This window comes from Maylandia zebra, linkage group LG7, assembly GCF_041146795.1.
Source record: "Maylandia zebra isolate NMK-2024a linkage group LG7, Mzebra_GT3a, whole genome shotgun sequence".
Taxonomy (NCBI): domain Eukaryota; kingdom Metazoa; phylum Chordata; class Actinopteri; order Cichliformes; family Cichlidae; genus Maylandia; species Maylandia zebra.
The window spans coordinates 48320330-48335893 of record NC_135173.1 but is presented as its reverse complement, the minus strand read 5'-3'; the positions used below and the strand labels follow the sequence as shown (position 1 = coordinate 48335893).

The window sequence follows — 15564 nt, the reverse complement described above, 5'->3', positions numbered from 1 at the left end:
CCTTGGAGAAATGTGATGCTCCTTGGTGAATTTACAGGGGTATAGTAAAGGCTTAGGGAAGAAAGAGAGGGCAAAACGGGCTAATAACCTTTGTGTATTGGTATGTGTGCTCATTCCGAGGGGGGTTGAGATGCAACATTGCTACAAAGAAAATTATTTATGCTGAACCTCTGTCTGTAGTTGTTAGTGAGACTTCAAATAAGGAATGGAAACAGCAGTGGCATGTACATAGTATAATGCAAATCATTTATTCACTTTATTGATTTGATTTGCAACTCATGATGTAAAATGATTCCTGAGAACTGCAGAGTTTGGTTTGTGGTAGTTTTTAGTATTATTTATTTTTATTGTGTTTTATATCTGCTGTACATGTTCAGTTCAGTTCACTGTATTCCATGTGCCGAATACAGTGTGTTACATGTATCTGTAGCCTTCCTATCTTCTAATGGCTTGCTGATGTCTTCATTGCTATAGGGCTATGCTCTGTTTTCTTCCTCTTTCATGTATAAAATACTTTCGCCCCTCATCAGCTTGTGTTGTCTCACAGAGACTGGAGATAGAACATAGAAGCCTAGTTACCATTCATATTAACAAATTGAGTATACATACATTAAATTTGTGAAAATGTGACATGCTTGTTGATTAGATCAAACTTGCAATACCCTTTTCTCCACAGTGTAAGATTATTGTTATTTTTAAAGACTGGTACAAATAGACTTTCTCAGAACTCTGTTAGCCTCATGTTGCTTTGAGAACTCTCATGTCAAAGTGTTGATTGCCAGACCTCCTTTATTAGCTGGCAAATTGTGCTAATTGGCATTCAGCCTAATATAACTGGCACTGAGGCGGTGATTATAATTGTTATTATAAGATGCAAAGCCCTCTCTTTATTTTGCAGTTTGTAAAATTAAAGCTGGTTACCAGTAAAATATCTTAAGTTCTCTGAATTTGCTCTCATTAAGAGTTGTCGTTGTGTGCCTTCCTGATATTCAGTCTTTTTCTCCTTTGTTTTACTTTTATCCAGGGAGGCCTCATAGCACTCCTCCTCCTAATCCTCCTTTTCACCCTTGTGCTGTATACCCGCCATCGATGGTGCAAGCGTCGCCGTATCCCCCAAAAGAGTGCAAGTACCGAGGCCACACATGAGATCCACTACATTCCCTCCGTTCTGCTTGGACCGCAGGGCCGTGACAGTTATCGGGGTTCTCGAAGCACACACCAGCATGGCAGCTCTGTCATTGGAATGCCTATTCGTGAGACTCCAATTCTTGACGATTACGACTGTGATGACGAGGTGGACGCAGGCGGGCACTCACTTAACTCCACACCCAACCAGATCCACAACAAGCTTAGTGATGGGAAGGTCCTAGATGACTATGGAGTTGGCATCCAAGGACATCCAGATATGATGTGCAAAGAAGACGATATTAAGCATAATTTTGACAAACGAGGTAGGTTGGTTGTCTGAAAGACATTCTCCTTGAAAATGAAATTAGAATTATGGAAATATGAACACTGCACGCATGAAATTAAGATTTATGGGATCCCTGTCATATTAACTGCATGATGTTGGTTTTGTTCCTATCATGCAGCTGTGAGCAACATACTAAAAAAAGAAATGGCAGGTGTCATAGGAAATGTGTCGTGCTCAGTGGTAGCTGTGCTGCTTTTATGAGCATGTTTTGTACATCCACGGAGTGTCTCTGTGCCAGGTGCTTAGATTACTCAGCATGGACATTTCACTTGGCTAAGGCCAGCCCACCCATGTTGTTGATTGCACAGCATGTACTGCTTATATTTTTTCAGAAAAATAAGTAGTTTTGTATGATTCCTGCCATCATCTAACATTTGCAACGATACTATCTTTAAGTTGGTCCTACTGTTTCCTACTAAAATAAGGAAGCCACAGTCTCAAACATACACTGCTGCTTCTTGGCTGTCATATCTGTCCATTCACCTACTATATGTATCAAGTTCAAATCTAATGTACTGTCATTTAACATCATTTGTGAAGGTCAAGTGACAGAGGCCACTTGTCACGTCAATTAAATGCTGACTTGTGTCAGTGGGCGGCTTTTTAATCCCTGGTAAAAAGAGTCATGGGTCTCCACTTTGAGCAAGATAAATATGTTTCGTATAAAGTAATGATAAAACTTTTTTTAGCCAATAAAATTTAAAACTCCACTGCAAACATCGTTATTTCAAGCTATGCATAAAGTATTTGTTTACAGTACCCTCACAAACCTTCTCTGTTGGACTGTAGGGTTCCTTGGTTATTTGTTCTGTATCACAAATTTAAATCAATTAACATGCTAAAAATGCTCAGAATTATGAAGTTGATGGATATTTTAATTTTCTGAGTTTAAATCATCCTATTTAAGTACTGGTCTATGTTTTAAAAACATTTATAGAAGGGAAATCTGTGGAAAACCTGTTGTTTGATGCAGTTTCAGCATTTGTTTTTTATAGAGGAAAAATTAATAGGATGATAAAATATCATTATGTCTAGAGTTTTGAACAAAAGACTGACCTGAACTCACTGTAATTGCAAAACTCTAGGATATAGTACTTTCACACACAAATGTCCATATTCACATTTACATCAATTTAATCTCCAGTTCTTTGAATTCCTTAGATTAACTATAGAGACAGATTAACAAGCTATTAATCTTTCAGCTACAGAAATTTAAAGACATGATTCATCCATAAAAGTGACCAATTTAAAATTAAGATCTACCTCTATTTATTTATCCTTGACATTTTTAGTGTACTGGGCCAGCAATTCATCCTCTCCTCTCAGTCTCTTTTAGATCTCATATATGTTGTCTCAAATAAAGCAGCCCTTATCCAAAAACACCCATACCAAGCAGGTGTTTCTTTTGTAAATTTGTTGTTATCAAAAAAATTATCAAAGTTGTAATTTATGAATGCAGTCTTTCAGTAATATCAAATTGTTAAAATAAATTATGAATGACAGTAGGTTAAAAGTGTTGTTTTTGTGTTCTTTATTCTCGATATTTTTATTTTACTGCATTTTATGTGGCAATGTAAACGGATGAAATTCATAAATCAAACTTAAATCAGATTTGCTGTCTAAATACACAGCCTCACTAATACAAATAAAACAAATTTGACTTTGTAGTGATGCAACAATTATTTATGATTTATTTTTTGTTGGCCATGATTTAATGGGTGATGCATACTGACTTGGTTAAGATTTGAAGAATAAAACTAAACTTATTCGAAATCTTTCATAGTCTTAGATTTAAATGGAGATACTCTCTCAGAAATAACTGACTTGAAGTGCACTGTTCTTTGTATTTAGTAGAGAGACTGACAGGAAAATGAGCTAATGGTGGACGGTGATAAATTGCTAATGTGACTGATGCTTTGTTTTGGATGGTCAACAACTACCTCCCAGTGGGATAAAATGGCCCAAGCCTACAGGCTCAATATGTCTGTCTAGAGGACAAAGGGTTATGTGATTGTACTGTGGTTCATTACTGTCAACCATAAAAGCATAGTGAAGTTCTTTGTGGCTGGCATTGTTTATTGGGTTTTGGCTGCACTATGTGTCTAATTTAATAGATTAATTAAAATTTAGTCTAATACTTGTTTTCACAGAATTTGCCATGTACTTATTAACCTAGCCCTTGCATGTTTTCATTTTCTTCAATGGCCCAACTAGTTTGTTGACTCATGCATTAACCTTTAATGTGTCTATATGCAAACATACAAGATTAAAACCACAAAAGCTTTATTCTCAGAATATAATTTCCCCAAAACCAAATGCATTAGAAGTCCAAGGAGTGACTAACTACTTCAGATATTCAGTGACTGGCCTAGGACTCACACCGCTGCTCTGCCAACACAGTCCTGAGGGCATCTGGGATGGGGCCACTGGTCTTCACATTAATAACAAGCAAATCCATCCAATTTCCATTTAAAATGACTCTTGTTAGTCCTATCTAACACACACTCTGGAGCAGAGGTAAGCAGCAGAATGCATTCACCTCACTGGTTCATCCATGAACAGTGCAGTAACAGGCTCGGTAGTAATGTATCGCACTTATTTTGAAAGTAACTTTCAAGGTCACATTATTCTCTGACTGAATGCAATAACTAAAAGAACAAAACAAACGTATGTTTTTTATAGAAAAGCTTGTATCAATGTCTATGGCGAGAAGGTAACTAAAGTTTAGAGTAAATAATATTTTTTGTTATCGTTGTTCACCTTACATTTTTGGAAAGGATATCTACAAAAAGAGGACGGGGATTTACAGTCATAAAGTATAGCAGTTTCAAACAAACCTGTGTTTTAAGTAGCTCTATATTTTCTGTGCTTTAAGTCAGACCCCAATATTTCCCTAGCATGGCACGAGTCCTTAAACAAAACCATGAAAATGTTTTAAGATGTCTTAGACGCCACAGGAGAATTTTGTATTGGAGATAAAAATGTGTTCTCATGACGCATATCACTGCTACAAATTCTACATTAACACATTTCTGATTGGCAAAATGCATTATGTGGATTAAAATGATTACATTTGGCACACTGGATGGGCATGCATAATGGTAATATACTAAACATGAGTATCCAGATTCAAAACAATGTATTGATTTCTTCCTTTGCTCATCCTCCACCATTTTCATTAAATTAGGCGTGGAAGTTTTCTTTATTCATTTTCTTTCATATTTTTTAGTTTTGTTTAATCTGACACTGAGACACCACACAAACAGGCAAACAAAACTGTCACAAAGAACTTCACTATGCTCTTATGGTTTTGCCTCCTTGGTGGATAAAAAGCAGAACATAATTTCTGATATAATAAAAAAAATGGTCTTAAAATAGCTGAGGCTTAATTTTAAGGCAAGTACAATGCTGCTAGTCAGATGTTAAGATTATAGCTTTATATCAGTTCTCACTCACTAGTAATGGGATCTCATTAGCAAAAAGAAACATTAAACGCAAATTGAAGATTCTATTATGTTTTAATAGTCCATATTACTTCCTGTTGGGCCTTTTATTCCTTTTAGTGAAGTTATGTTGCTTGCAAAAACTGCTGAATGGAGTTACTTTGTATTTATTTCAGTTGTAAACACTGATGAAGCCTTGGACAGCACATGTAACCCACTGAGAATCATCGGGATGATACTTAGATTTTACATCTTCAGATATGTGGCTAAGTTTTGCTTAAAATAGACAAAAGAGAAGAATGCATTTAGACAGAAGATCCTGCTGCTACAGTAGATTTTTAAGTTCCCTGCCCCCTATGGAGCAGCTACCCCCAATCTGAGTAAAAGCACATTTTTTCCAAGAATAATGGATCTGTAAGTTAATGTTTCTTTTCCCACTTTTTTTTCTATAGCAAGAACACAGGACCAGAAAACATCTAGCAAAATATATAACTGTTTCTAAATATTACAACGAAACCACAAAACAGTAATTACTGTATCCAAGACTTCTCAGTGTCCTCAAGGAAAGCAGCGTTGAATCATATAGGCATGTGGCTCTTTGTTATTTATTGCAGTAATAACTAGGTACAGTCTGGCAAAAACTTTGTTTGACATTTATTTCACATATATTCTTAACTGTGCATTCTTAAAGTCCTTCATTATTGGGGCTGCACTCACCCACTTGAAACCAAAAGGGAAAAAGGGAAGTATTGTTATTATTGTCATCAACAACTCCATATTCACTGCCAAAGTTATTAAGTGTTTACTGAGCCTTAATTGAACTCAGAGTAATAATCTAGTGTCGGGCTTCAGATCACTAATGTGACATCATTAATGGGAAATGGATGCCAGCTTGGCACAGTCAAGCTACCTTGGGGTAATGTTTTGATTAATACTGATTCAAGCTCGCTCTCCTTCCTCGTGATAAATAGATGGGAATCATGACAAGACTTCACATTCTTCCTATCCCCCATCCACAGAAAGCAGTAAAGCTGTGTGTTGTTAATGATGTGAATTTATCACAGTAAGATGAATGTGACGTATTTCAACAAACACATACAATATAAAGCACACTATAGCATGCACAAGTCTACAAAAACATCCCATGATGAAGATTAAGGATGCACATGTTCAAAGACTAAGATTTTGTAAGTCAAAAAATCCAATAAATGTGTACTGAAATGAGATTTTTGAGCTCTAGGCTAGATTAAAAAACTTCTAGTCATTCTTGCCCACTCCAGTGTGAAAAAGGCCTGTGTCAGATTCATCAGTCTCCTACAATTTCTGGTGCATTGTTTAGTAAGGAAGTTTCAGAGGAGCACAAGATGAGCAAATCCTCCCATGCACAGTGCAGCAGCTGATGAGATCATTTTGAGCAGCAAAGAAAAAATAAGGAACTAGAAACCAGTAAATCCGTGTATAGCAACTCATTGAGAAATGAAGCCTTAGTAATCTGATCCAACATGAAGCCTTTGTCAGGGCCAGACAAAAAAAATGCCTGCAGAAATGAGTTTGTAAGCACTAAATCAATACATGGTGGTCGATCACATGCCATCTCGTGAGCCATCTTTATGAGACTCTTTTGAAATGTGGTTAAGGCTGGTCACCCACAGCCATCAATATGTTTCTGTGCTGCCATGATTCCCAACAGTCTGTCCAATAAAATTATAGGTAAGGAAATAGGAAAAAAAAAAAAAGGAAAATAAATGTAAAAATAGCACAACAGACACTAAAATCCTAATCTTAAATAATTCATATAATATTTGAAATTACAACGTAGGTCAGAAATACATTTCTAAAATGCATTTTTAAGAATACATTTCTGAAATGGAATTCAGATCTGCAAAACAATAAACACTGATTATTTAAGAAGTTTATTCCGATGTGAAAGATCAAGTTGTGAAAGTTTTAGTATATAACCTTAAAATAACCTTAAATCTTCTGTATGTACCTCTTTTTAAAATGGTAAATAAACAGGTACTCCATTTTAGCTTATTGGAGACAAATCCAGAACTGCAGCTGTTCTCCTCAGCCTGCCTTTGGTCAATATGCACTTTGTGGAATACTATTGCTTGCAGCATATTAAATTAACTGAATTGTTTCTGGGTGTGATAAATTATCTGAGTGTGTGATGAATTGGCACCCTATCATAATTATATATTTGCATAATGTTTTTTCTGCTTCATTTCCGCTCCTACATGTGCTGGAAATTTCTTAGCAACTCTCAGGCAAGATCTGGAAATAATTGCTAATATTCATTGTCTTTGGAAACTGTCAAAAGTTAAACATCATTTTACCATGGAGACACCCCATCACTGCCTGACTGTGCAATCACTGGGTGTCATTAATAATCATAAAAAAAGAATAATAGTATGGCAATTGAACATATCCAGAGTTAATGGTTTTGTGATTATATTATAACCATTATGTTTACTATAAGGATGTTCTAAATATGAAAATAACACAAGAGATCTACACAGAAAGTGGGGTTAACCCTGGAACAGTTTGTCTCTATATTATATTTAAAGTTACAACACAAGTAAATTTCACTATGTTGGATTCATAATGCACACACAAAACTATCTCTTCAGTCTCCAAAAGCCAGAAACAACAGGGCTCTACACACACAATTTGTGTGCCATTTGAATAGGCTTGGTGTACTGTGAGAACATCCAAACGCTAAATGTAGTTATGAGAAACCCCTCCCAAGGTTATATCACTTAAAAAACTTGGACTTCGAAGTGTTCAGAAAGCATTATAGAGGTACATTTTGAGAGAGGTTAGAGTGTATACAGAAAAGAAGAACTTAACTAATCCAGGACTTTTTAAAGTTACTTTAATCAAAAGCATTATTTGGAGCGATCGTGGCTCAAGAGTTGGGCGTTCATCTTGTAATCAGAAGGTTGCTGGTTCGAGCCCGGCTCCGACAGTCTCGGTCGTTGTGTCCTTGGGCAAGACACTTCACCCGTTGTCTACTGGTGGTGGTCAGAGGGCCCGGTGGCGCCAGTGTCCGGCAGCCTCGCCTATGTCAGTGCGCCCCAGGGCGGCTGTGGCTACACTGTAGCTTGCCATCACCAGTGTGGGAATGGGTGGATGATTGTGTATAGTGTAAAGTGCTTTGGGGTCCTTAGGACCAAGTAAAGCGCTATACAAATACAGGCCATTTACCATTTATTTCTTTAAGTCTTATCTTGCTTATCATTTCCAGCTCTCAGTCTGCCCTGTGCTTTTCTTGAGCACAAAAAATACTTTTCAGTTGGTGTTTCCTGTTGGGAATAGGCTGCATGCGACTGTAGCATTGCTACTTATTAAACATTTACTCACAGAATACTTTATCCAAACATTTTTTCGAGTCTTGTGTCATAATGAATAAGGACATCTAAAATATTATTGTAAGCCAGGTTTTGTTCCTCAATGTTGGGACGTAGACTTATTTGTGATTACCAGTCAGGAGGTTCAGCCTGTCTGGAGCAGTTGGAGGTCAGAGCTTGGCCTGCAATGTTCAACTGGCACAGCACGGGGAGACACATTCATATTTTATTCTGGCCCGTGGCAAAAACCAAGCTATAGATAGAACTTTATTCTTGCCTCTGCAAGCAACACAGGCCTTAAAATATGCAAGTAGAAGGAAAGACCAGAAAGGGAAAGTGTCTAACGATGGGACATTAGATGTTTTCAAGTAGTTGAGAATGTTCAAATGTTCTTTGAACATACAACATTTTCATTTTGTATTGTCTTAACGTCAAAGTCAAACATGGATTTTGTTCCTCTGAAGCATATTCATCTCACAAACTGAGGCATTTTTATATAATTATTACATCTTACTGCCCAGTAGATGTAAGGGCTTCTAATTCTCGTCAATTTACAGTTTAAATCAATGTTTCAGCATTGTTTAACTAGGAAGATTTCACCCTTTTTGTGCTATTCCCCTGTGTTTTTGAATTTGTCTTTGTCTCTGAATATTTTGCTTATCATTATCATCCCTTCCCTTTTCCACCCCACTGTGCTCTTCCTACTGAGTCTCTTATCTGCATCTCATTCTAGTCATCACTTCATTTCTTTTTTCTTTAACACCAGTGGCGACCATTGTCTACCCATATCTATTCTGCCCTTCTCAGGCTCCCTTTTAGCTATTCTTCATTCATGTCTGGATCCCTTGTCTTCTCTGACACTTTTGTCTTTCCCTTTGTTTCTGTCTAACCTTTTACTCTCTCTCATGTACATGTCAGACTTCCAGAAGCACTGCTGTGAAGGCTTTCCCAGACAGCTACACTGGACTGTTCATATTGAAACAATGACAAATGTATTAAATCACAGTGGGAATCAGAGCTAGTGTGAACTCCCTACCCTATCCAACCCCTACCCACAACCCCACACAACCATCCCACTCACCCCCATTGATCTTCTCTGTACCCATTTGCTCCCCAAGCTGTGAAAGACGAGAGAAAGCCAGGGGAATAGAGATGTGACTAGAGGAAGTGCATGTGTCTGCATGTGCGTCTGCGTGTCAGAGGTAAAAGCACAGAAAATATGTGAGGAAGTGAGGAAGAGACTGAAACATAATAAAAAAATTGAAATCTGCAGGAATTTAATTTCTTGGGCCCTCAGCTTCTTTTCTTCCTGCAGACTTTCTCCAAATTAAAGCGGCAGGGGTTTGTAGGGTCTAAAGATCTACACAAATATTCCCGTCATTTCCCTTGTGACTGCATGCCTCCGTGAATATGAATGCTGTTTGGCTTCTAGGCAGGATGGCTAAGAATAGGAAAGATACATAACTTACTCTAGATGTTAAAACATGTATGTGAAAGAGGTAGGCTTGAATTGAAAGTAGATACCACAACAATTGTTTTGGTCTATCCATGATTTTTGTTTTTGTTGTTGCTGTTATTTTTTTTATTTGTTTGTTATGTTTTCTGTCATGTGGATGCTGAGGCCCTACCAGATTTCAGTTCATGAAAACTCATGTTGGACAAGTCAGCCTAAACTGCTTGTTATAAATGACCTTTATAACAAGCAGTTTGGATTGAAATGGGGTATAATAGAACAAGCAACCTATTGTCACCTGCTAAGATACAATTTAGTGTGCATGTACAGAAACAGAGCCCAAGCCATCGCCTAAGCTCCAATACATGCTTTATCACCACCTGCCTCAGGGCATGGGACATGGATGAGAAGCCTGAAAATGTTGCCTTGTGTTTCACTGACTTTCCGCAGAGAGGAAATGTCTTTTGAGCCTAAGAGAAATAGGGTCAAGCACTATTTATAGACAAAGAGTCATGGTTAAAGGTTTCAGTTTCTCACAAACAGTAATTCCCATGGGCTGTATCAGCAATTTAGTGGAAGATGGCCTAGTCATTGTTCATTTGGCTTGTTGGAGGAGCTGATCCTTCAATGCACTTTTTGCTGACAGAACAAATGTTTCTCTTCCTGGTGCTGGATTTCATTTTCTGTCAAGGTACAGGCATGGTTGTATCAGATTTTTACCCAGCGGTACAATTTTAGAAACCTCTGCTTCTGCAAATTAGTGATTTACCATCAAGTTTTGCTGTGGAAAAAAAATGTCATGATACATTAGTTTATGCAATCTGATTGTGACAACATCAACCACCATTATTTTGTTCTACTATTTTCAAAATATTTTCACCTTACTTAATATTTTGATAAAATAATCAAACGTCTTGTCCTAAGTTAACAATGACAATTCAGCCTGCGTTATGATCCCAACATTTTACTAATTCGTGTTGCTAGCTTTCTTTTGTAATTACTGACAAATTTGTCAGTGTTAAAATGGAATAATTTAGATCAAATCTAACACTCTAGTTGAATTTTGTTTCTACAAAAATAGGTTTGGAAAAGCACACCAAATGCCATCAACAAAAGAAAAAGCAATCTGAGTAAATCTTGTTAATTATTTTTACTGATTTTACTTATTTGTTGATGAACACTGTTGGCACTGAATAGTTTGCAAATGCTAGCGCTTTTTTTTTTTGCCTGAGTAGTGATGCTTTCCTGTCACCTTACTGCAACCTAATGAGAACACCAAGTACATGTCCATCAGAAAGCAAATTGCAGCATATTTTACCTTCCTCGATCCTATTTTAGTGGATTGCTCAACAATGAGCTCCCAGGGGAAGCCAGACAATGTGAGTTGCAAAAGATGGAGGAGGAGAAACAGGCAGATTGCAGTATGTTTGGAGTGGACACTTCAGACACTTTCCTCTCAGATAGTTTCCATGGTCATGGCAGTTTAAAAGGACAGATTTTGTCTTTGAGATATTAACATTTAGCTAGTATGTAAGGTAATTTATTAACAAGTTTTGAATTAGCCTACTTTGTGACTGTAATGAAAATAGTTGGTGTGATAGCATTTTCACTATCATTATATCAATATGAAGTCCAGTCTAAATGTGAAAGCTGGGTTTGGAGATCACTCTGTGCAAACCGCTCTGCTTTCCATGCAACTACTTCCTCCATAAAGAGGAAGTTGGAAGTAAAAGTGGGTAGAAGTTAAGCTATCTGTAAATATTTATATACAAAAGCAATTGCATGCCAGCTAATACACACTTTTGCAAAAGCCTGCATAAACCATAAACAAGCAGAATTGTGCTTCTGAACAATAACAGAAAATTGAGAATTGTTATTGCCTTGTAGTGGGCATCATGAGACCACCAGGAATAAGTTGACTGAGGCAGCATGCTGTTGACATCCGCTGCTTATGAGACACTGTTAACACATACTCAGCACTGATAAGGGAGTGACTGCAGATAAGGGAGATGAAAAGGAGAAAATTGAGGCAACAGAGCTTTAGCTGACATTGAACTCAAAATGAGAAGCCGGTGGACTTGGGGTCTAGGGAGAAACAAATGTCAGAATAAAATATCTTGATAGTTTTCTCTGACAGAAATGAGAAATGAAGAGCGACCCAAAAAATAGGAAGAGATTGTACTGGAGAAAGACAACAGAAAAAAAGTACAGGCAAACATATTTTTGTCATTCCTGTTGTATACAATACTGAAGTATACATCCATAAATTCATAATTACATTTTTTTTTAATTGTTATTTTAAGATTTTGTATGTTTCTTCGAGGGGAAAATGTAGGAGAAAGTTTCTTGACAACCTTTCGAGACAAATTAAATTTATTTCAAGGAGACTGTGGCTCTAAGCACTTCTGTTTGACCTAGCATTTATTCTTTATTCTCTAACATTTATTCTCCCTTGGGATCTAAAAAAGAAACAGATAAAGACTTTTAAACCATGAAATATGCATGCAAGCAGTTAACCTTAAACATGGTATCACAACTTCTCCTCAGTCATGACAGATCAAAGCCTATATAACAGATTCCCCGCCCTTGTTGTTTGTTTGCTGACTATGAGGACCAAACACTAGCATGAATGCCACAGCTAATGGCGCTCACTAAGGCTATTATGCATCTGGTCTCTTTAACCTTTGGGGTCCAGTATAGTGGTGGACTTGAAAGAACCGGATATACAGAACAAAACCTTTTTTTCCCCTGCACTGATTATCAGTGCATATTTCTTCTTAACAAATGAATACAATATTGCCATTTTCCTAAGACTTACACTGAAGATGCAGTTCTTTTTTTTTTACCCCCTTAGGCTACCTTTAGGTCAACTGCATGTTGGCTGCCTTCTGGGCATCTGGGATCTCATCTGTACACAATGCTGTATCTTGACTACTATAGCTAGACGTGGTTTGGGTCAACCATTTGTATATTGTTACTTAATTCGTTTGCTTTATTTATGCTTTTATGATTAAAAATTGTGTTTTGGAACATCTAACCAGAGCTGTCTCTTCCAGAAAGATGGTGTCTTATCTATGGGACACTAGAGCTCAGCTCAAATAAAAACCTGTGATAGATTAGGAACTGATTTATGGGACAGCAGTTCCCACAACCAGTACCCCACTTTCCTTTAATTTGTCACACAGCTGTGTGTAAACAATGAACAACAGCATCGTGTTTGGTTCTCTTTTAATTTTAGGTTAAAAGTACATTTGTTGCGTAATCGATATTAATGTTTAATATCAGTTATGTAGCAACTGACACTGCTGCATAATTGACATTGCTTTTGTCATTACATGTTTATAAGTATTGGATCACTAAATAGGCTAACAACCAGACAGAAGAGCTTAAACACACGGTGGCCAGTGTGCTTCATTATTGCTGTTTACTGTGTCAGAAGAAAGTTACACAAAAGTAGGAATTATCTAGCACAGGCTAATACTGCATGGTATTGTTTTGTTTTAATATGAAGGACCAAATAATTATTCAAACATTTAAAAAAAGGCTTGTCTGTTACAAGTTGGACGTTATGAACATAATTCTTTGCATCTGCTTTTTGGCATGAACCTAGAGCACAAATAAGGATCTGTTTGGGGATGAATGGTGTCTGGAAATTTAAAAAGAACACCTAAATTTAAATGCATGGGCATAAACCAAAATGCATGTATGCCTCTATCTCTTCCTCTTATCTATTGCATCAGGTTGTATTTTGATGTGAAATAATAATAGTATATTCAACTTAGTTTAATCACACATGTTTAGAAATAAATACTTATGACTCAAAGACATATTATTCTGTTCCTGGTTCCATTTAAAACCAAAACTACACCCAAAATCTATTTTTTAAATCAAAATCTGTGTAAATACTTAAATAACTTGCCACTTTAACCTCCGTTTTCTTCATTTCCCTCTTCTGTTTTTGCCCTCTCATTGGCATGTATGATGCACATCGACTGGGAGCCACTGGATTACTCAATAAAGTAACACCCTGGCCAAGGAGCTTAAAGATATTGTGTCCAGTGCACTTCATTATTGCTGTTTACTGTGTCAGACAAAGTAATAAAGTTACAAATATATATGCAAAGCTAACAGAGGGGTGATGCTGCATGGCGTTATTTTTTTATGTGAAACACCAAATAGTATTTCAGATATCTAGAATAAAGCTGTGTCTGAAACAAATGGACATTATGAACATAATCCTTTGTGTGTAATTTATCAAGGGAGTGTATCTACTTGGTGGCTTGAAGATAGGACACATAAGGCACATTTGGGGATGTGGTGGTTTCTAGAAAGCGTAGTTATATTCAGCTCAGTTTAACCACAAATGTTTTGAAACAAATACATATGACTCAAAGATAGTATTTTGTTCTCTAGCAACCTGCATTGCCTCTGCTACTGGTTGCATTTAAAATCAAAATCAGTGTAAATACTTCTGCCTCCTCACTTTAACCTCCATCTTCTTCATCTCCCTCTTTCTCTGCTTTTGCCTCCTCATTGGCATGTATGATGAGCATCGACTGGGAGCACCACATCACCATTATTCATGGACAGAGCGCACCTCAGAGCCAGACTGACAGATCAAAAGATGAAGATGATAGGTGGGGGTACTGGTAGTTGGGGTGATGAATGGCCACATCATTTGGAGTTGGCTGTACTGTAAGTTTGGGGACAGAGCTGTTTTCACAGTTTTCCTTGAAGGATTTCTTTTTTACAGCCACTGTTAATGCCTGCAGACAGTGAAATCATTAGAGGTTGCATATATTGAAGGCCTAAGATGTGTCAAAAACATTGTGTAGCACACAAGCACACTTTGTATACATACATATAAATTATAATATATAATCTATCTATTATTCACACACACATATATATATATATATATATATATATATATATATATATATATATATATATATATATATATATATATATATACACACACATGGTGGGGCAAAAAAGTATTTAGTCAGCCACCGATTGTGCAAGTTCCCCCACTTAAAATGATGACAGAGGTCAGTAATTTGCACCAGAGGTACACTTCAACTGTGAGAGACAGAATGTGAAAAAAAAAATCCATGAATCCACATGGTAGGATTTGTAAAGAATTTATTCGTAAATCAGGGTGGAAAATAAGTATTTGGTCACCTCAAACAAGGAAAATCTCTGGCTCTCACAGACCTGTAACGTCTTCTGTAAGAAGCTTTTCTGTCCCCCACTCGTTACCTGTATGAATGGCACCAGTTTGAACTCATCATCTGTATAAAAGACACCTGTCCACAGCCTCAAACAGTCAGACTCCAAACTCCGCCATGGCCAAGACCAAAGAGCTTTCGAAGGACACCAGGAAAAGTATTGTAGACCTGCACCAGACTGGGAAGAGTGAATCTACAATAGGCAAGCAGCTTGGTGTGAAAAAATCAACTGTGGGAGCAATCATCAGAAAATGGAAGACATACAAGACCACTGATAATCTCCCTCGATCTGGGGCTCCACGCAAGATCTCATCCCGTGGGGTCAAAATGATCATGAGAACGGTGAGCAAAGATCCCAGAACCACACGGGGGGACGTGGTGAATGACCTGCAGAGAGCTGGGACCAAAGTAACAAAGGTCACCATCAGTAACACACTACAACGGCAGGGAATCAAATCCCGCAGTGCCAGACGTGTTCCGCTGCTGAAGCCAGTGCATGTCCAGGCCCGTCTGAAGTTTGCCAGAGAGCACATGGATGATACAGCAGAGGATTGGGAGAATGTCATGTGGTCAGATGAAACCAAAGTAGAACTTTTTGGTATAAACTCAACTC

At 37.3% G+C, this 15564-nt stretch overlaps 1 protein-coding gene across 1 annotated transcript in view; it reads left to right on the top strand.

Moving 5' to 3' along the window:
- Positions 1-15564, top strand: part of astn2 (astrotactin 2) — a 303516-nt gene that overhangs the window by 92712 nt on the left and 195240 nt on the right. The window contains exon 3 of the mRNA XM_012916877.3: positions 1025-1451. Within this exon, the coding sequence (XP_012772331.2) occupies positions 1025-1451 (427 nt within the window). The remainder of the gene's footprint in view (positions 1-1024; positions 1452-15564) is intronic.